The sequence below is a fragment of the Vanellus vanellus genome (genome assembly GCF_965231255.1).
Source record: "Vanellus vanellus genome assembly, chromosome: 5".
In the NCBI taxonomy this organism is placed as follows: Eukaryota; Metazoa; Chordata; class Aves; order Charadriiformes; family Charadriidae; genus Vanellus; species Vanellus vanellus.
Window position 1 is genome coordinate 60,877,041 of NC_138910.1, and position 23,252 is coordinate 60,900,292.

General features: G+C 38.6%; 1 protein-coding gene across 1 annotated transcript in view; it reads right to left on the minus strand.

Moving 5' to 3' along the window:
• Positions 1–8,526, minus strand: part of PALMD (palmdelphin) — a 29,706-nt gene extending 21,180 nt beyond the window's left edge. The window contains exons 1-2 of the mRNA XM_082484214.1: positions 8,252–8,526; positions 2,852–2,932 (exon numbers count right to left, since the gene is read on the minus strand). Of these exons, the coding sequence (XP_082340340.1) occupies positions 2,852–2,932; positions 8,252–8,296 (126 nt within the window). The 5' untranslated portion in view covers positions 8,297–8,526. The remainder of the gene's footprint in view (positions 1–2,851; positions 2,933–8,251) is intronic.
• Between the last annotated feature and the right edge of the window lie 14,726 nt (positions 8,527–23,252).

Genomic DNA, 23,252 nt, shown 5'->3' on the forward strand with positions numbered 1-23,252 from the left:
CCTTAACAAGGCTGCACTAACACTGAAAGTCATCCTTTGCTGGAAGGCACAGGCATTTTGAGTTTGTGAGTCTTGCTCTCCCAGTGGTATGGCAGTTCACCTTATGGCATGTTGGGGGAGGCATAAATCATTTTTGCACTTTTCCCAGAAGATATAGTTCCACACTGTTAACTCCTGGAATAAGAAGGTGTGTGACCAGCACCTGCAAGGTAGTGCTAATGGAGTTTAGGCATGTCAGAAGCCAAACACTTAATAAGCTAAACCAGAAAAGCTCTTGGAAAGTACATGTACATCAGTGCTGACTATGCTTTTCAAGCAACTCTGTCTGGTCCTTTCCCTTGTTACCTCAGTCAGAAGGATTCCAGGTAGGAGGAAGAATTGGTTGCTGGTGCATATAGAATTATTTGAGGATGAAATTTCCTGCGTACCCACACTAGCAGCCCCCATTCCCCCTTGCAGTTCCGTGAAGCCCTATCCACACAGGTGTCTGTGTTTGCTTGCATGTCCTCTACTTCATGTGGTAGGGGTGCATGTGTAGGGAGTTAAAAGATCCTTCTCCAGTATAGTTCTACCAGATAACTACGACCTGTTATGATACCTCATCTGTCTCTTTCTAGTAAGAAGTTAGCTTGGGGACAACAAACAAAGTCATTGGGAAGTTGGAGCAGAAATTCCTGTTTACAAAAAGGAAATTTAAAACCAAACAATCCCCTATAAAACAAAACAAAACCTTTTAATAAACCAGTTGCTAAGGGTTATAAATAGGAATGAAGGACAAAATGAGGAACAGGATAGTGATATCCCGCTAACAGGAACATCTATATGACAGTGAGATTTACTAACCTGCAATAGTTTCCCAAGGGACAGGTGCAAGTTATGTTGAATAGGTCATGGAGCTCTAGATTACACTATGCACAACTGATAGGAGTATAAATGAATGAATTCAACCTGACTTGCTAGGGAAAAGAGCCCGCAATAAAACTTAGTACCTAAACATTTTAGAAGTCTAAATCTGTTTTCAAGCTATTTCTGCACTAGATTCTTGTGTTTGATTCCATTGAAATAGCTGAATTAGTCTGAAGCATAAATGTTTGTTGAAGTACAAGGCTTCTAGGGCATCAAGCAGAGGATGTTCGTATTTGATATTAGGTGCCTATCTTAGTACTCGGCTGGAAAAGTAGTCTCCACTTTGCATGCTACAAATAACTAGTGATATGTACATATTTATACACCATACATATATATATATAATTAAATGTATGCTTGACCTCTTTTTGCCAAGTGAATAATTTCCTCCACAGATCCTTGATTCGCCTCATATGCAATATGACTGATTTTAATTGAAAAACTTTTCTGTATATCTGTGTGATTTTTTTTTTTCACAGAATAAGCAAACAAATAACATCCTCTGTCCTCTTTGTCGGGACGAGCACTTCAGTAATATTTTTCCAGGAGTGTTTTAGCTTCTGTAAAATTCTACAAAACCTCTTCATAATAAGCGCAAGGTGGCTTTTTGTGTTGTTTTTTGTTTGTGGTTTTTTTTTTTTTTAACTTTTTAACTTGTATCTATTAATGTTAGCTGAAGGCATGTACTAAATCTGTAAGGAAATTGCCCTAGGACTCTGCACACAGCAGTAGTGAGGATTAGCTGGTTGTCTAGAACAGATCAGTTTATCCTTATTAAAAGAAGGGCAAAAGAGTCATTCTGAATTTATAGACATGGAAACTTGAAACATAAATTGCAGTACTCCATGTAACAGTGTACTAAGATAGAGGAAGACAGTCACAGGTTTGCTGCTCATTAATTACAGGACGTGGAAAAGATATTCTCCTTTCTTTTAGGCAAGATGTTATACAATTGGTCAAGTCTGTCCTTATGGTTACTGCCTTCCAATAAAACCTAAGCACAGGTGACTTTTGCATTGGCTTGTCTGGCCCAGTGAACTAGTTTATCATAACTTCATTTTTTTGGCTTGACACAAAAGAAGAGGGTGGAGGAAACACAGGATCAGGTGTCTGTTTTGAAGAGGAGTCGGTTTTAAATGTGCTTCTCCCACATTTGCTCAAGGAGACGCACCATGCTCCTGGTATTGTATTCAGCATACCTTTCTTGAAACTGTTTATGCACTCACATAAGTAAAAGGGTATGTAAAATACCAAGTCTTGCATATTTCTAGAGGCATAGATTTTGTCTCATCTCCCCAAATGATGTGTACTGCCAAATCGCGATAGACATGTACAGAATGCTGGTGTTGGTTAGAAATCACTGCGATTTAAGTGTCTACAGCAGTAGATATTTTGGTTTCTTAGTAATTTGGGCTTTGTAATCTTGAGTTTACCAGGCCACGTTTCAGGACAATATTTGCAGCATTTATGTTTTGGTTTTTTAATATCCAAAGAAACAGCATTATTCTATCGAAGAGTCATTAAACAAGCTGAAAAAAGGCTATAGCCAGATGAATATAGGCTGCTTTTTTCCAGAAAAAAGCGCAATTAGACCTCATGATTGTGCTGCACCCTGTACCAAGTGAAGTTGCAGTAGTGGAATTAAGGAGTGAACACACCCAGTCTGAAATGTGAGGCTTAATTTTCAGCTGTGAGTTATTCCTGGTTATGATCTCATTTTATGCCATGAAAGTGATCAAATAACATTAGCTCCTGAGTGTAATTTTTTTCAAAGGGTGATGCTTATTAAAGTTAAATGGAGTCCTGGCAAGATTCCAAAGAGCTGTGAAAATTTGACAGTAAAAGCACAACTTAAATGCATGAAGATTTGCATTCCAAAATCCAAAACCTTTATTAATGCTGAATGACTTCAGGCTATCTTTAGTTACATAAATCCAACACTTACCTTTAAATGTTGGTGTTTCATTTTTTCCTCTTCCACTTTTAGACGTTTCTGTGTAATTTCTTCTTGCAGTTTTCTTTTGTCCTACAAATTAAGAGAACAATAAAACTTTTTTAGAGCATTTACTTCTTGCTAAAGCAAATTGTTTAAGTGTTGTTCAGTAGGGTGAAATCCATCCCTGCAAATAAAGCCTTATTTTAAAGCTTATATGATGCTCAGCATGAAATGGCTCGTGGGTCCTGTGCAGGTATGATTTCCATTACTCTTTCTCTGAAGTACATTTAAACATGTTGATGACCACAAGGCAGGGATAATCGACATTAAAAGTAATTTACTGTTGGGAAGGGTAGGGGAAGAAAACAGGAAGAAATAACATTTGAGCACAATCGTACATGCAAAATGAGGTTAGAAATGGGCCCTGACTGAAATTCCTAAGGCAGCCCACACATCATTTAGGAGAGGAAAGAGTCTGTGCATCACTAAATGGGCTGTTGGGTAAATCCAGCTTATGTGCCTTGTGGCTAGTAGCTGAAATAAATGGGAATGAACTTAGAAATTTAGAAGACTTAGAAGACTTAGAAATTTATTTCATTACTTGAATAGTGGTAAAGATGAACATGGAGAAAGGTAGTATGTTGTTGTTACCTCTCAAAAAAAAAAAAAAATTGTCTGTGCAAAGGCAGTTTTCATGGTGGCTGAACTGTAGAAGGAAAAACCACAAGTAGTACTGATCTATCATAGTGCCACTTTCATCATTTTTGCTCCAGATTATAGAAAAAAGGAAATGGGTGATCAGTCTCTGAATGCTGGCAACACTTGAGTCTCTTGTGTATTTGGATAGCTGCTGTCATGCAAAGTATCCTTGTGGCTCCTCTATGTGAGGCCAAACACCGATTTAGTACTTTGTGTCCTCAGCAGCCAGTGGCAAAGCAATCATGCCAAAGGAAATTAACCTTTACTCTTACAAGCGGTATTAATAGGCTATTCTCTTGGTCAGCCTTAATGCTATAAAATCGTGTTATTAGACATGGCAACTTTTGTACTTGTTTCTTGGTATGTTTTAGGGAAGTAAATTAAATCACTTGTCCTGTGCTGAAACATTTGCTGACCGGTGGCCAATCCTCCTTTCCTTTCAGTTAGAACAGATTACTGATAGGCTTTTTTAACGGAGTCTGTTTTTAGACAAGTATGGTTTAGGAAGGAGTTAAGTTCTTCACAAACATACCAAGAGACCCTTTCAGCTCACCTGAGGAACCAGCTGTGCATAAGGAGTGTATAAAGTCAGTAAGGAAGTGCTGGGTGTAAGGCTGGGAGTTGCTCTCCACTGTTTCCCTAGGATCTGGGATTTGGAAACAGGAAGAGCTGTAATGTACTTGGCTGAATCACTTCACTGTTACTGAAAATTAGAAATTAGCAGTGGGGCTACGGGCTATAGGGACACTTTGTTGAAGGATAGGAGGTAGAAGAAACCACCCAGCCTCGTGGAGATCAAGGGCAGGACTACAGGCTGGCCAAGCATGACTGATGGCACGCTGGAGTTTAGTAGGTGAATGAGCGTCAGTGATCTTTTCTCTCTTGCAGTCTGTAAAGTGCAGTAGCCATCTATAAACACCATCTGTACTTTACAATTTTCCCTTGATGGTGTTAGTCTGTCCCTTTAGTACACCAAACAGAGCAGGTAGAGATCTTGCCTCAAGATATGTGCTACCTTCATCTCTGCAGTGGTTCTGATTTTGCCAATGCTCTTTAATACAGTTAAAGCTACTGATTTAGGATCGCTACAATATGTAATTTTTCTGCAATGTCCCTTTTTAGACACTATCCAAGAGCTGCTATGTTAGATTTTACTCATCCAGTCCTGATTTTGGAGACATAGCATCTGGTCTTTGACCTTCACACCTTTCCTTAATTAGGAAATATTCCTGATTTCATTATATAAATAGCCTTTGCATAACCCAGCATTAGATGAGCAAGGTGTGACAAGAGCTTGTGTTTACAGATTGTTACAATTCTTAAGGAAACTGCTTTTTCTGGTTACTAAAGTTCTGGTTAAGCTCTTTGTCAGAGAATGAACTTTTACTTGGTTTATAATATTAAAAATATTCTAAGTCAATTTTAATATTGTTTTTATACCAGTGGAGATGTGCACTAAGAGTCTGGGCAGGCTGAAATGAGAAGTGGTAATCAAAATTACTGTGCAGAAAGAAATCAGACTGTAAAGGCACAAGTAACTGCATTTTAACTGTGTAATAAGGAACCTATTCAGTAATGAAACTTTTGCCTGCTTCTTTTGTTAGAGGTCTGTTTCTTTTGCAACCAGTATTTTTTTCTCTTAAAGTTTTCTACTTGTATCCTTTAGTGTTCCAGCATGTTTTAATTTCACTGGCTGGTAATAAACATCCATTATACAATTATCCAGATTAAATAGGTTGAAATAGATTTTCTTTTATATATCTAGTCAAAGAAAGCTGAAGGTCTAATGCCAGAAGCTAAATTCAAGGAAAGAGAATGAGGAACTTTTTTGAACCTGAATAATTTGTAAAACCTGTTAGGACTCTTCCTACAGTGTATTCTGCTATGCTTTGTCTGCAAATCATCTCTCGCTGTACAAAGCTTTGACTATACATGTAATGGAATAAATGTTTATTCCTAGATAGCTAAGAGATCCATGCTTCTAAACTTCACACTCTGCCCCTGTAGGTAAGCAGGTTGCTGGCAGGAGTCCTCTAATCCTGTCTTACTATGATCTTGTTAATGCAGACAAGACTTGCTTTTTATGAAAGAGCACCTTCACCCCTCCCTCTGTGTTGTGCATCAATGCAAGGGGAGACTTGAGGCTTGGTCCTAATTTTCACTCCGACTGAAACATGTAGGAATGTTTTCGGATTCTTGAGCATAAAAAAAGAATTGTGTTCTAAACTTGATCTATCTGAAAGGAAGGGAAACGCAACTATGGATCGGTGTCTTGCTAGGTATCTTGTGGGCCAGGTCCATTAGTTTATGTCATTGTTCCACAGTGGTGCCAGTGTTGGTCTGCTTGGTCCCACAGCAGATGCCATGTAGTGTCAAGGCCAATGGAGTAGCTAATGCTTTAGCTAATGTATTTTTGTTTTCATATCATTTTCCAGACTTAATGCTTGGTTATTGGGGGGTCTTATCTGGAGGTACGGACACTTTAATCTGATGGCATGAAACCGTAGAAGTGTCATAATTCAAGTCTTTAATCATAATTCTAATCTTCTATCATTTTAGATTTCCCATAGAATGGAGGATTTGGTGAGAAGGTTTAAGTCTAAGGTTCCTCTTTGACTGCTTTGTCTCAATATCTTTGCCACAACAAACACTAAAGCTTTTGTATTTTAAGATATGACAGTCTAACAAAATGGATACATTTTATTTTTTACCAGTTATATTCTACGTACACCAGCAGCAGGTGGACACTACATAACAGAGAAAAAGAGTTCCTTTTCAGAGCTGTGGGAGCATTGAAATATTAAAATAATAGGGTTTTCCTTTTTGCTTTGCTACATAGAGAAGATATGAAAAAGAATTTGATAACCCAGAGTGGCTCTGTGAGAGCCAGATGCTGTAAAGGAGCCAGGCATTTAACAACAGAAACCAATCAGGTTTTAGTGCAAGTGTAGTTGTTCACTGCTCTGACTGCCCCTTGCTATCCTCTGTTAGAGCCTTTGCAACGTACATCTTGTAGGTAGCACTTAATATTCCCAGGTATGTTGCATGTGACAAACCTTCCCAGAGCCACTGAGTAACTCACAATTGTAATTGTAACATGTGGTTTTCTTAGACAACTCGTGTTGCAGACTCTTAAACCTGATGATAACTTCATCTTATTTGGACTCCTTTGTTTCTGCAGTGCATTACAACAAATAAACCGTTTCAATTAAACGCTCTCCACTGATGGAAGAAGAGAGCAAATAGTTACTTTATGCAGCAAGTGTAGTAAATGAAGTCATGGCCAGAACCCAAATATGATTTCCTATTTCCTGTAATGTATGACACTGCAAGCTGTCACAGTTTCTTAAAAAAATACCTCTCCAGTATTTGTCTGGAGGTGAAGTGCAGCCAGGGGACGCTAACCTTAGTACGCTGATAGGAGTCCTCATCAGGCAAGCGTGCTGCCCCTTTCCTCCTGCCAGATACCAGGAAGTATAAAACATCACAAGGCCCGAACTTCTCTGGAGCACCAAAACATTTCTTATCTTTTGACCCCATATGCTAGAGACAAAGTCCAGGTTATGAGTCTGGTTCAAACACCATCACAGTTAAACGTACTTCTAAACCCTCTAAAACTTTTCAAATTACCTTATTGTGGGCTTGATCAGCTCTCAAGCAAATATGGTAAATGAGCCTGTTGGCTTTTATCAAGTGTCATAATTAAAACCCAACCAAATTAAACCCCAACCAATTCAAATCCTGTATATTTCCAGTTATGCCTTCTCACATTTATTTTGGTTCCAATAAGGTACTCTTTAACTCTGCTTACCACTTATTCAGCCAGTAGTGTTACACAACTAATCTATCATGCTAAGTGTGAAAAATAGATTTGTTCCTGTTATTTGCTTTTAAAGATTGCCTGTGAGAGTGGGTGATTCTTCTGCAGTTTTCCTTTCATCCCAAAGTTTAATTATTTTGTAACTGAATAGGTTTCAGTGGAGATCAAATCAGAGGAGAATTTGGATTCAACCATTTTTGTTACATCAGATCATGTTCCTTTAAAAAATAACTCAGTAGTTCCTTTAAAACATAAATCTTTTGAATCAGATTTCCTTTAGAAGAGAAACCAAAAATGTTTTCTAACGTCTTCAGCATAAACTTCACTGAGTCCTCTTCCCCCCCGCCCGTCCCCCCCTCAAAACCGACAGGTAGGAACTTGCTTAATCCAATCTTGTCCGTTTTCACTTTTCAGACAGCAATACTTATGATAGATCATCAATAATTCAGAAATTGTATTTCATTCCACAATGCAAACCCCCAAATCTTTCATCTCTCGGTTTTGTTGTGAAATGGAAGAATTGATCTGTTCTGGAATTCTCTAGCTGCCTTTTGACCTGCTGTCCTTCAGGCAAACATTCAGTTGTGATGATAGCAATATGTATTTTAGACTGTCCAGGAGTGATTTGCACATATACTTTCACTGCTTTGAATTTAATTTGAAAGTGAAATACCACCCATAATAAAGTCAGTACAGGCAACTTTGCTGTCTTAAAGCAATAGCTTATAAACCAGAATTAAAAAGTAACAATTTCAGGCAGACATAAGTCTTTTTCTCTTTTTCTGTCCTGGGACAAATCATTTTTCAGAAAACACACAGTAGCTCATTAACACAATACTGCTTTTAAGCTTTTTTTTTTTTAATAGCAAGTTATAACTATAAGCACTTACTGTTATGGCCTGGAATCTTTCTTTCAGCAACTCGGCTTCCTCCATTCTAGAAATCAAAAACAGACAAGTAGTGAAGGAAAACAGAATGAGACCATAAGCAAAAAGCCGCCTGGTGGGGCTACAAAAAAAGCTGAGGTGATTTGATCCAATTCCAGAGCAGAGAGAAGGCAAAATTTTTGACTTGTCAGGAGAGTCCCTGAACAGATGAGCAGATCAGTCCAGACAGACACATGTAATGAGGGTGTGTAGAAGAGGCAGACGTGGAGAGTGCTGGCATGAGTTGACTGACAAGTTGGAACAGTGGAGCACAAGCCCTTTTCCTTCAGAAGCTGCCAACTCTTTGTTTTAATGTGCTCAGTTAGCGTGCCACTGCTTCTTTAACTGTTAAATGCCCAAAACAGAATCTTCCAGGACCAGGGTAGAAGTAAATTTTATTATATTCCTATTTCTCTTTCTTCCCTTTGTGTATGCTTCTGGTGATAAACAGATATTTTAAACTTATTAAGTATTCTTATTTCTTATGAAACTTATTTCACCTGTGTGTTTTAACCTGTTGTAATGCTAGTACTGTGGATGGTATGGGGTTTTTTGAGATGGCAGTTTTAATTTCATTTCCTAGATGAAATTTTTAGAGAAGCTGTATTCATAGCTGGAATAATGTTTTAGAACTACTAACCTAAGGTAAAATAGACTTTAATAATCAGGTCTGTCATTGAATGCAAGGGTTAATCTGTGCAATTACTGGTCAGCTATCTAGGACTCAAGGGAAGCTTTGTCTAAGTAAGGATTTCAGGATCATCATTTCAGTGTTACCAAGATGAGTCTAAAATGCCAGTGGCTCTCACACTGCATTTCCATTCAGCTGACTCGAAGGGCTTTTTTGCTGTGGACTTCTGCTGAAAACAGCATTATGCTCCTTAAGAGATGGTGTACGTTTTGACCTTTCCAATTACATGAGTGGGAGTCGGTCTTCCAAAATCAGTCTAGGAAACTTGCAAAACAAGTGGAACTGCCTCTTGTAAAATCCAGTTGTGAAAAAAATTCTAAGTGAGATAAAGTGGAATTCAAACCGCATAAAGTTGTAATATGAATTTAGAATCCCTTTGTTACCCTCAGTATCATGTAACTGAAGTCTTTGTAAGGACACCAACAGGAGAGGCAGTCAGCATGTTTGGGTTTTTTTCCTGCTAATTCATTGAGATGACTAAACTCAGCATGATTTGGTGAGGGGTTTTACTTTACGTGTCAGTACAGTGACCTGAATCTTGGTGGTATACCAGGCTCATGGCTAGCATATTCTAATATGTTTACAGAATTGAACACCTGATGGTGAATTTACACCCTCATAATTCAATATGAATCAATATTTAATTTCAGTTTCCACCTTTCTAGTACATCATCACTCATCCATATACAGAAGCAGACTATCCCCCTCCATACTGGGATTAAGGATGCATTAATGTTTTGTTTACACTGTGATCCACCCTGAGGTTTTGTTCAAACTTGCAAAGACCCTGTGTTTTATTCTCCAGTGAAGATTTATTTTTTTTAAATATTAATGTATGCCTCATTTGGTCAGCACCCGAAATTAAAAAAATTACCACATAAAAGCAAAGGTGAAGTTCAAAGGCAAGTGTGCCGAGGTATATCAAGACACAGATTACATGGGAATTTAAATGCGTTCAGTTTATGGATTTGAGAATAAATTCAACCACCTCACTGAATTAAATATATTCTTGCTGGAGAAACCAATAGAGAGACAGTCTTTCTGTTTAATATTTCATAAGTTAGGATAGCTTGCCTTATTATATTTTGAAAAAAACCCCAAACTTATTTAATCTTTGTCTTCTGCAAAGTTCATCTTAAAATTTAAGTGCATATGCGAACTTCAAAATGTTTAAAAAATATTTAAAGCAGCAAATGATTACATCAAAAATAAGGAAGCCTGTTTTGGGCCAGAATCTGTACCCTGATATAAATGGGACTCCGTTCTCAGTGGGTGGAGAAATGAGATCAATATTTCAAGTTCAAATTAGAATCAGTGGAATTGCATTGCTTTGAATTTTTATGATCTATATTTTCCTAATGCTCAAAAGTTATTTAAATATTTTTTAAAAAGTTACTTATGGATGATATGTATTTACAGATCAGAAAAGTATAACATGTCTTTCTCTAATCTAAACCCGCAGGTTTTGAAGTAACCTGAAGATAGTTTCTAAAATGTTGCTTCCCTTTTTAAGTGACCATTATTAAGAAAGTACTTAAAGTCCACGTTAAACATTTTAAATTGTTTAAATCACATATATCCCCTTGCTAGGCAGGATTTGTTGTTCAGTCAATAGGTTGTTTTCCATTTATCTTAATCCTATTCTAAATGGGATTTATGTGCAAGAGAAGAAATGGACCAGCTGTCATTTTGTCTGCCCCTTAAGCCTGCTTTGCCAATAGGAGTATCCACAGTGTTATAGGTTAGATCAGTGAATCTGAACAGCTGTGTTTTCAGTCTGTGGGATTCTTGGAATAAGGTTTTTCAGAACTTGTCCGCCAAAAATATATCCAGAGCAAACTACGTATTCTGCAAGTTTAAGCAAAAAAAAAAAAAAAAAAAAAAAAAAAAAAAAAAAAAAGTAACTTGCAAGAATAATTTGTTTGCCTGTGTTTCTATTGTTTCTATAACTGGCAACTGTGTATTTTTCTTTTGGTAGAACAGATTCTGAGTTATGCAGAAAATGTTTGTTGCATCACATGATGAGTCATACAGGTTGGATTTTTTTTTGCTTCACTTCTTCCTTTGTTCATTTCCATTTTGCACTGGATGCCTAATGTAGGAGCAATAATAATAATCTAAAGCACAAGGTGAAACAGTTGCATTATGAAGCCTTAAAGAAAAATGGGTGGGAATGTAGAAGAATGCAATATCCTGAACCAGAATCTAGATGTGGGACCACAGAAGCACTTTTGCAACTGGAAATGCAAGTTTTGTTGTCCATTTCTGGAGCAAAGGCTGAGTACTGGAATAGAGAAATCCTGTCACTGCAGAACTGTAGCGGCTGTCCCTGGCCATACTCTAGCAACAAAACCGTCCTCAGTTCTACTCTTACTCATTGCACTGGGATATCTTTTGAAACAAATCATTAACCTAAGGTAATACATGTACAGTGCGTTATAGATTATTGTAATGGCAAACAATTGCTTCTGAGAAGAAACATCTCATTAAAGGTAAGGAGCAAGAAGGTTTCACTTTTTGAAACAGTGAGTTTGAAGTGAATGGAGTTGATCAGATTGTTATCAGTTGAAAACATAGCCTATACTTTCTGGAAAGAGTGATTAGAGTTCATGAATCCCCATTTTGTGCATTTTAACTAGTCTGATTATTTTGCTTCGTGATGAGCTGCCTTCTGTAGCTGTGAAACAGGAAAAGGGCATTTTGAGCTTGGTATCAAAACTGAATTTTATATTCTTACAGTGAGCAAAAGTACTGCCACTATGCATCTGTCTGCGTGTAGCCTTGAATCTCTGACAGCAGAGAAATGGAGAGGAGATAAATTTTATTGAAGGTCCCTCATTGAAAATGTTTACTGCAGTGTCCTGTCAATTGACCCAAAGGTCTGGTGTCTAGGATGCCTCAGCTGTTTGAGAAATGGTCTCTTCTCCAGCTAGAACCAAGATTTTGCATTTTAAAGGTAAAAGATAAGCCAACAAGAAACAGAAATTTGAAGCCCTAAAAACTTTCACTTATTCCAGATGAAATACATACAAATAGACAACCAAAGCCTTTGGGCAGTTGTTCCCAAAACTTTTTTTTTAACAGACTCTCTCTTTAGTTGTATGTTATTTCCCAAAAGAAACAAGGTTTGTTTATCACGCTCAAAAGTTGGTTTTGAAGGCCATTTCCACCATTAGTCTGCCAAGTACTTCCAGCTGTTTCAGTCAACTGTGCATTAATGTTGCACAATAAGCAGCAAACAGCTTTTGTCTAGGATACATCCAGCTAAAGAACTCTTCTGGGTTTCATCATGGTGCTATATTTTTTTTTTTTTTTTTTTTTTTTTTTTGGCTAAAAAGCTTAAGACAGTTACACTTCTCAGTGATGGAAAACTTAGCCCTCAGTAGATAAAAGGCTTAAACTCCAGGGAAAGAGTACTAGCCAGAAGCAGCACCTATCACATTAAATTTGTTTTACTTTAGCCTAATTTCTTTCATAGTATAAATAACATATTTTCATGTACGCATCAAGTCATAAATTCCAAGCTAAACTGTAAGGTGTTTCATGAAAAATGTGTGTGTTAGTAATGGGGGGGGGAAAAAGCTTTAAAGTGAGGACAACCTGGAGAGATGAAGTTAAAAACTATCCCCAGAATATAATTTAATATACATAAATATGTGTATATATTTTTTAATGTAAAATAATTATTAGTCATTAGTAAATATAGTAGGTATCTTTATGAGTACTTGTACATGTTTAAATATTGCATCTAGGGGTATGTATAACTATCAGACTAGTTGTGTGTAGCACTTCTATGGGAGACACTCTCACTGCTTGTTTTCCTTCCGTGGCTCTCATGTCTACAGCTTTCTAGCCTCTCAGTTTCTGTTGGTCACTCAATCTTTAATCTAATGATTTGTTTAGCATGTGGGATTGCCTGACCCTTATCAGGTGAATGAAATTTAAGATCACAGAATGGTCCGGGTTGGAAGGGACCTTCCAAGACCATCTAGTCCAACCCCCCCCCCACCAAACAGGTTCACCTGGGTCACCCAGGTTGGACAGGATCGTGTCCAGGCGGGTTTTGAGTATCTCCAGAGGAGACTCCACAGCCTCTCTGGGCAGCCTGTTCCAGTGCTCTGCCACCCTCAAAGTAAAGAAGTTTTTCTTCATGTTGAGATGGAATTTCCTGTGTTCCAGTTTGTGCCTGTTGCCCCTTGTCCCGTCGCTGGGCACCACTGAAAGGAGTCTCTGAACTCTGCCATTCAGCCAGTTCTCAGTCTGCCTCACTGTCCACTCATCTAACCCGTGCTTCCTAAGCTTACCTGTGAGGATGTTATGGGAGACAGTGTTAAAAGCCTTGCCAAATTTGAGGTAGGCAACATCTGCTCTCCACTACTTTCTTTTATACTTTAGCCAGAGTCCAGATTATATTAGCCGGTATGTGTAAAAATATGTGATAAATTGGGGTGGGGGGGAGGAGGAAAAAAGCCTCATGTCTCCCCATCAAATTATAGAATATTAAAAATTATTAAAAAATGTGTACATTTTTAGGATCTTGGTGGAAGTTCGTAACAAAACCTCTGCCAGCTCTCAGGAGGCATTAAAATTTTGCCCTGAAGGTCAATTTTTGAGAATTAATTCCCTACGAGGCAGTTCTTTTAACATAATGAATTTCTTGGGTCCTCTCACTGAAGCAAAACAATATCTGAGTATCTCAGTTTTAAACAGCTTTATGAAACTAAATTCTACCTTCTTTACTTGTTTGAGTAGACACACGCCCTGAATCTCTGCGAGGAAAAGCCTTGAACTATTATGTTTCTGTTGGTACAACTCCCTTCCTGTTGCTATTCATAACTATGTGTATATTAAGCCTTTAAAATCAAACTAAAGAAACAGCTGTTAGTCGTTGCCTTCAATTGGTTTAAAACTGATTATTTTAATCATACTTTAGAATAAATTTGCTTGTCAGATATCTTTCCATATTATGGAAAAGTTTTAGAGTACAGCACAAGCTCCACTGTCTCTTCAATGGTAGGTGTGTATATTATACCCGTGGTGGAGCCTCGCTATAAATGCCATTGTGCTAAATACAGATCATCTTGCCCCTGTTTTCTAAAATAGCACAGTGAACTTTATCAATTTCTATTGATTATTTTGTAATCAGTTAAAGATGTTTTTTGTAGCCTTTTTTATGTTCCCAGACACTTGTCGATTCTTGGCCTCGTGTATTTCGGAAATATTTTATGAAACTCTGAACATCGGAATTTTTCCAAAGCAGCTTTAACAAACTCCGTCTCTCATTTAAAAATCACACTTCAGTGAATAGTTTAAGTGTAATTACTGTGATGATATTAAATGTGAGATTCTTAACAGAATATGTTCAGGTGCCTAGATAAGTGATAGGATTGTGTGTGTGTGTGTTTGTTTTTATTTAAATGTAAACTGAAATAAATAAACCACAGAGAGTCTGAAATACTCAGGATCAGAGCCTTAAACATGTTGTGGAATGCATTACTTGCAACCCAGCATTTTCCAACTGCTGCAGACACTTCTAAGAATAGTGCAGAGTTTTAAATCCTACCCAGCCAACTGTGTGGGGAATTTTTAGCAGGGCTCTTAGAACCAGCTTTAGTTGTTGTGTAGTTTGGTTATGTTTCATTAAGCGAAACCAAATACCCCATAACCAGGGCCAAATCCTGGGGAAAGTAACAAAACCCACATGGGTACTGTGCTGTCCATAGTAAGATAAACTGCATGACATATTCTTCTGATTCTTCTTTTTTGATGCTCTCAGAGAACACGAAGAGAACAATAGTGGTGTTTAGTTCTCAGTATAGACCACAGAGCAACATTAGGGCCTTGGAGACGTATTTTTGTGAACACTTAGTGGCAGGTGTCATTCCCCTGAGCACAAGTGTTGGTGGAAGCCTTGAAAGTATAGATAATTTGGTCTGGAAGCCAGAGCTGAGGTAGGAATTCCTTAGGAGAAAATCTTTTTCTTCTGGAGCTCGGGGCAGGGACAAGACTGGAGGTGGTGAAACCATACAGCAAGTTCCTCTAATGACCAACCTTGTTTGCAGGAATGGAAAATGTGTCGGTTACATCAGTTGATTCCCATCTCCTGAGGCATGGGCAGAGCACTCTCCCTGCTCCTCTGGGAAGCTGCTTAACTAGCATGTGCCTGTAGCACTGTCTACCCTGAGCACTGGAGCTCAGGTGTTCTGCAAGATGGGATGAGCCTTATCTGATAACTCTCAGCAGAGCAAAGAGGAATTACTGCTTTCTCCACCCACGCTTCCAGCCACGTTTTCCAGCCACTTTCCTTCCTCTGACTACTCTGTGAACCAATTGAATTTGCTAATCTCTCAGGAAAGGAAGTAAAAGCATAACAAACCCAAAACAAACCTAAACCCCCAAATCCATGAGTATCTGCTATGCCAGTGAGCTGAACAGGCTCAGTGGGAGATGAGAGGAGCAGCAGCATTACGGAGTAAGAAGAAATGGGATTCTGGCTGAGATACAAGCGGTGAGAGAAGATGAAGGAAACAAAGCTCTCTGGCAGCAGTGAGTTGCTAGATGAACACAGCCACCTTGCAGGCCTCGGGCTTACCTTACCACAGTGGTCCAGGGACCACGAGAGACCTTATACTGATGCGTATAATAAGCATGCATGCTTAGCTGTTCACCTGAAACTTGAAACTGTTGTGAAAACATGATGACTTCAGTCTCTGGCAACCCTTCCTGTGCTTCCAGATATTCAGTATCCTGCACCGTGGGTGGGCAAAAAATATCCCACATACAATTTGTTTTGCGTAAGTCTTTCCAAGTATTAATGGAAAAAAATACGTGATAAGATAATGCAAAACTTTATTGTTAGCAGAGATGATAAGAATATTTATGGCCGACAACACTTTTTGCAAATACAGGCCTATTTTCTTCAGTGAAGAAGACTTTTTTTTTTTTTTTTTTTTTTTTTTCTCTCTGAGGAGGAGTTTGTTATTTGGAAGCAGTGGCTGAGGAAAAACTCTCACCCTATCAGTCATTCAAACTGTTAACTTCAGCTGCCCCCTGTTCGTTTGCAGTGCTGGGTAGGTCATTTGAATAACACAGGGACTCTGAACGGCTGACGCCTGCTGCGTGGAGCTCCGAGCCATGCAGCGCAAGCAGCTGAAGCTGGATAGTCATCTGCATGCCTGTGAGAGTATGTCACCAACTTACGTTTTTCAACAGATTCAATAATTTCACTTCTGCTTCTCATAGCACTGTGTATTTACTTAACCCCTTACCTTGGAGTGGTGATTATTAACTAGGAGCAAAGAAAACTTGGTCTAATATGGTTTCCTTTATTTTTCTTGTAAGATTTGTTTTGATCGTCAAGATTTCAGACCTGTTTCATAGCTGTATTTTCTTACTGAAAAGGTAATATTATCTTCCTTCTTTTCACCTGAGTCTGAAGTAGATCCTCTGAGCGATATTATACTGTCCGCTTGGAATTCACTTAGGGTGAAATTACTTGAGAAGTTTGAACTGATATAATGGCTGTGTGGTGCTGAGAAGAGGCATCCTGCTTCTCTCTCTCATGGTCCTGGATATGTATTCCCACAGCTTACTTGCCTGGCTGCTCACTGAATCTGCTTGCTAAACTGGCAGGGAACTAACCAAGCAAAAAGGTGGCTGTTGCTGAGCTAGTGAGTCAAATCATGCCCAGAGAAGTCTGATGAATGCCAAAACACGGTAAAGGAAGAGGGCAGAGGGCAGAACTGTGGCTACTGTAAAATGCAAAGGAGGGGGAAAGAGCAGGGGAAGAGGAGGAGGGCAGGAGCAGGAAGAAAGGGGAGTGGTGGTAAACTGTTAGATAAACTAAGCTGTTATATGCAAATTTACCTTTACAGACACAACGTGGGGAAACCTTTTTATTTGTTTATTTTTTTTCCTTCTCCCTGAAGGCTGGATAGACCTTTTAAACACTGTTGGCAGGTCAAAGGTTAATATTTTATTATCATCCATGAATAATCCAAAAAATAATCTAGCTACAAGTTATATGAAAGATTTTTTGGGGGAATATAACTTTCTCAGCTGTGAACAAGTTCTTTACCCAGTGAAATCAGGAAAGCCAAGCTAATCTGCAGCTCATGGTACTGCTTAATTAGATGTAATTTCTGAAAAGTGTCTTTGCAAATTTCTCTTCAGCCTAGCCAGCAGGATCTTTGGTGGGTTGGAAGATCCATTTTAGACTTTGTACAGATTTCTCACTGTCCAAATACACCTGAAGAGTGATGGCCTGCAAAGGCTGGAGTCAGATACTATTTTAATCATCTATTTTAGCAAAACACTTTTACATTTGAAAATATCAGTGTTGCATTTAGCCTCTAGGTGAAATGACTTTTCAAAAACGGTTTTGATGCATAGTGTTAATCTGGAAAAGGGACTTGTCAGGTGATTTCTTATTTCAGAAAGTATTATAATAGCTTCCTGTAACGGCAATGTAGCTATATTGTCAGACTTCTAGCCAATGGAGTTAGGAGATTTCAAAAAGCCAGTTCTTAGGGTTTGGATTAGAAACTTAATCCACATTTCTTGCTTGTAATCATCACTGGATTGGACACAATTAATTTTGGTGTTTGAAGGAAATATCAAGAACACTCGAGCAGTTGTAGTTAACTGCTATGATCCTTTAATTTAGTTGCTCTGTTCTCTTACTTATTTTGGCTAATGCAGCTCAAGATATTAATAAAAAATTGTCATTGTCTCATGGCTGCTCACTGCTTGTATGGCAAGTTTTATATTCTCAGTTTCCAGTGGATCGTCAGCAATGGGAGAAGAACCAAGGAATGAGTAGCACACACAGTTATTTGTCCTTTCCCTGAAGGAATACCACGTCAGTGTCAAAATCTTTTCACATAACCTACACTTCAAACACCAGTAAAAAGTTAATTTTCAATTTATGTATTTTTTTTTTTTTCTGCTGAGATTCAAGGGTATGTAAATACCCTTTATCCATTTGTATGAAGTATATATATTTCCCACAGCATCCTCATGGCTAAACTGAGGAAGTGTGGACTGGATGATCGGATAATTAGGTGGACTGCGAACTGGCTGAATGAGAGAAGCCAGAGAGTCGTAGTCAATGGGGCAGAGTCCAGTTGGAGGCCGGTAACCAGTGGAGTGCCTCAAGGGTCGGTACTGGGGCCCATATTATTCAATATATTCATTAATGATTTAGATGAGGGAATTGAGTGTACTATCAGCAAGTTTGCTGATGACACTAAGCTGGGAGGAGTGGCTGACACGCCAGAGGGCTGTGCTGCCATCCAGAGAGACTTGGACAGGCTGGAGATTTGGGCAGGGAATAACTTAATGAAATACAACAAGGGAAAGTGTAGGGTCCTACATCTGGGCAGAAACAACTCCAGGTTCCAGTATAGGATGGGGAGCTACCTGTTAGAGAGCAGTGTAGAGGAAAGGGACCTGGGGGTCCTGGTGGACAGCAGGATGACCATGAGCCAGCACTGTGCCCTTGTGGCCACAAAGGCCAATGGCATCCTGGGCTGTATTAGAAGGGGGGTGGTTAGCAGATCGAGAGAGGTCCTCCTTCCCCTCTACTCTGCCCTGGTGAGACCGCATCTGGAATATTGTGTCCAGTTCTGGGCCCCTCAGTTCAAGAAGGACAGAGAGCTGCTGGAGAGAGTCCAGCGTAGGGCAACTAAGATGATTAAGGGAGTGGAGCATCTCCCTTATGAGGAAAGACTGAGGGAGCTGGGTCTCTTTAGTTTGGAGAAGAGGAGACTGAGGGGTGATCTTATTAGCGTTTATAAATATATAAAGGGGGAATGTCATGAGGATGGAGCCAGGCTCTTCTCAGTAGCAACCAATGATAGGACAAGGGGTAATGGATTCAAGCTGGAACATAAGAGGTTCCACTTAAATTTGAGAAGAAACCTCTTCTCAGTGAGGGTGACAGAGCACTGGAACAGGCTGCCCAGGGAGGTTGTGGAGTCTCCTTCTCTGGAGACATTCAAAACTCGCCTGGACGCCTTCCTGTGCAACCTCATCTAGGTGTTCCTGCTCCGACAGGGGGATTGGACTAGATGATCTTTTGAGGTCTCTTCCAATCCCTAGCATACTGTGATACTGTGATATGTTCATGTAGGTTCACATTAACGCTTGATTCTCTTAGGGGACAGCCACCTATATAAGTATTGCTTGGAATTTATACCATAAATCTCAGTAACTGTTGCACTGATTTATTGTTGAGTTTTTTAATGTTATATAGCTCAGAAACTGAAGAGCTGAAGTTAGAAAGGTCAAACAACTTCAATAACATCAATTTGGACCTCCAGCTAGCAGAAGAAGGTGCTTTTGGTGACCTAATGATCTATCTGAAGGAAACATTGGCTTAAACACAGCTGAGGGACCTTAGCTCTCTTTAGTCTTAAGAATTGTCCTACAGCAAGGTTGTACTATTCTGAACTGATTCTTTTTACCAGTATGGAATTTATCTCGTGGTTGACACAGTTTAATTTCGTGTGTGTTGCTCATATCTAGACAACTTCAAGCCTTTTAATCATGTAGGCATATTTATCATATCATCTCCTAGCTCCTCATTAATTTCCTAATTCTGTAAATTTATCAGTTAAAAATACTAATAGGTGGTATTTCAGGTTCCTAATTTGAATACTGGTTGTAGCATAGTAAATTAAATTAAATAAAAATGAATTTGCATTTTTTAAGAGTAGTCTGCCACCACCACCATGAATTTAACAACTTCTGCAATTAAGATATGTCTTGAGGGTTAACCTGTTCTTAACAGAGGCAGAAAAATGGCTTTTGTAGTAATCATTTGGCTTCAGAGAACTTCAGAAACAAGTTCCCCTTATGGGGAGAGCTGGCCACCGGCTTTCTGAAGCTAGGTTAAAACAATTTTTTAAGGTATGTGCACGAATTCTCAAGAAGTGCAATATAGATCAGAAAAGGAGCAGTTTCTACACATTACAACCACAAATCTTGGTTATTTTTAGCTTAGTTTGTCTATGTTCAGATAGGAATGTTGGGACCTGTCCTGAAAAGTGGGTGAGAGTGTGTGTAGGGGATTTTCAGAGCTGTGTGAATGTCCCATACTTGCACTAACTGGGTTGTCCAGAGCTGAGCTAACACTGCCAGTTGTGTGCAATCGTATGTGTATTAGCAGTTAGAACTGAAGATGCAGGTACTGGAATGGGTTTGTTCAGTGGCTCCTGCTGGGAGGTTAAAGAGAACTCTTCTTCTAAGCCCTCGTTCCTTTGACTGCAGCCTTTTGTCTTAATTGCCTTGTCACTACGACTGCTTCAGCAAAACTGACAGCAGCACCTGAGCTGCTGGCTGATATTTTCTCCAAACTGATAACATCTGGTTTCCAAAAAAACCTTGTGTGAGCTGCAGCCTCTTCCATCTTGTCCTCCCACTTCTGCTAGACATTATCCTAATCCGCAGTCTTTCTCCTATCCTATATTAATCCTATAAACCCTGAGCAAATCTGTCTACCTCTGTCAGTGTTTGGTGAGGAAGGTCCTGTTTTCCAGGGTGACAGCTCTCAGCGTGCACAGTCTGCACTGACAGGCGGCAGTCAAAACTGACCACCGTTTGAATCGCTGGGTCTAACTGTCCCTAACCTAAGCAGTTATGAAACCCTCAGAAAGGCTTTAAGTGCTCATAGGACATTCTGAAAATATTCCTTACATACTGGTCCCTTAGATTTTGTTGTGTATAATGCTTGTGGTGTAGTACTGTCTTTGAGTGAAATTAAATGCCAGTTTTGAGAACAATATGAATAATACAAGAATAGATAGATAGGGTAGACTTTGAAAGATCATGGGCATGACTGAAGTAATCAGGATTTTATTCTGATTACACAGAGCTTTCAAAGAGAAATGTGAATCAACAAAACACCTTGACTTGATTCTTCTTGTTTCTCTTTAGAAAATTACTTTAAACTCTTTAATTAACCTTTCCTTGGAAGTATTGATTTGCTTGTGATTTTCTAATTCCTGTAGGTAAAAGCTATCTGTAGTACAGCTTGTCAAAAACATTTGGTATGAAAGGCAAATATCCTAGAGATTGCCTCAAATCCTCCAGTGCTAAATCAATGCTTTCAGATTCACTTTCCATTCTGTTCCCCCCCCCCATACTTCTATTTGTGTGCTGTGAATAAATCCTACAATTATTAGGCCCTACAATCTATTATCCTAGATTAACCTCTTAGTTGTATTTTTTTAACCTAGTTTTGCCTTTCATTTACTTATTTGACCTTTTGAGTGATTAGCGAACAAACTTTGGTCTGATTTACAAGAACACTCCTAGCTGGTGAGACAATGACTAATCTATCTAATTTACAGTTACATCTAGTATCTAGGTACCCTCGGTTTCAGACATGAAAGTGGGATAAGAATTATTTTAATTCTTTGGTTTGTATATCTTTGGTTATTCAATTATTTTGTCACTTAATCATTCTAAATAATTGGATACTCCTGAGTAATGAAAAGGTTTACAACAATTCATGAACAATGTGCCATCTCATTCCATGTAGAGGTGGGATGATTAATAAACAGTTTGAGATCTGTCATGCATTCTCACTTATCTGTAGGCTAAATTAGTAGTCTGCCTGGGTTAATCTCAGCACTTTAGGAGTTTACAGAATCTCTGATGGCATCTGCCTCCAATCTGCTTAATTACAAACCAGTTAGATTTGCCTAATCAGGCTTTTGGTTTTTTTGCTTTCAAACTCTAGTCTGCAAGGCTCATATCAATAAAAAAACAATATTATTTCCCTTTGGACTTCTGCATATCATCAGAATTCTTCATTAGCCGTGTTCCATATTTTTTCTCTGACAATAGTGCCTACAGGTGGCAAATAGACCTTTGCAGTGACCCTCTGCAATTCAGAAATGACAATCTGCTCCATATGTGTTTTGTAGTTCTAAGAAAGTGAATCTTATTTTTTTTCTTAAGGCTCACATGTATGAGAGTCATACTGTAAATGACAGTACTAGTTTACAACTATTATAGTTCAAACCCAGTACTGCTTAGAGCTAAAACACCACTATAGTATTCACAGTGGTTGAAATTTTGATGTACCATTGTGCGGTAGGAAGACTATGCTTGTGAAATCAAACTGTAAGTGGCCTTTTGTACTCTTCACTGTTTTAATTTGTGGCACTTTTTCAAGAAACAGAAACTGATTGAAAGCAACCGAATCTAAACCCATCTGACTGCACTGTTAATGGCTTACTGTTAGGTAACTTGATCAGACAATTCTTGCTTGAGGATTAATATATTGGTTGGGAAAATAATGTAATCGTTAAAAATTCTTCTTTGTTCCTTTAAACAAGAATAAAAAAATGCTAGCAACTTACAACTTATTGCCATATAAAGACTCTTTGCAAGAGAAACTTGTGATATAGAAGAGAGAATAAATTGTCAGCATTTTGAAGAAAAGTTGAGTGAACAGCAAAATTATTTTTTGGTGGTGTCTCTGCACCCTCAACACTATGAGGGATCAGAATTAGTGTTCAAAGGCCTGCATTAAATGAGAAATGAGTAATGCTACACAGTCAAGAAACTGTTTATCCATCTACCACATCATATTAAAGCTTGACGGAGTTTCTAGTGACTTCTAACAAACTATGTCACTTGCCAACCAAACTTCTGTGATATTTGAAGACAGCAATAGCTGTTTTCAGAAAAGCTTGGCTGTGGTTTCTCTCCTTTGCAGACACCATTTTCTCTTGAATGGAGAGGAATATTTTTTTTCCTTAACCATTCTTTAGTACAATAAGTAATAGTGTAGTTTTCAAAGTTATTTATATAATCTGAAGCAGTTTAAAAATCGTGAGAAAAATGTGCATTGCTGTTCAAAGAGGTAGATAGTATGACCGGATAATTTTTGGCTTGTCAGTCTAGCATCATCAGTTCCAGGCAAAGTGTTGGGTAGGCTGATACGAGATCTAATACTGCATTAAAGGGAAGTGATACAGTGAGTACCAACACATGGGAAATAAATTCTCTCTAATTTGATGTTACTTATGGGAAAGGTAATAGAGTAGATAAATTATTTTCATTGATACCTTCATTAGGAATGAAATTTACGTAAAGTCAATTCAAGAACATAGAGATTGTGGGAGCTAAAAAGTAAAGGTAACAGTTCACTGGCACAAGCTGATCTGGAACACTAGCAGACTGTGTGCTCATAACTGACATTCATTTCAATACTGTCAAAAGCAGGGTCATGTGTTCAGGAAGGATGAAATGCCTCAGATC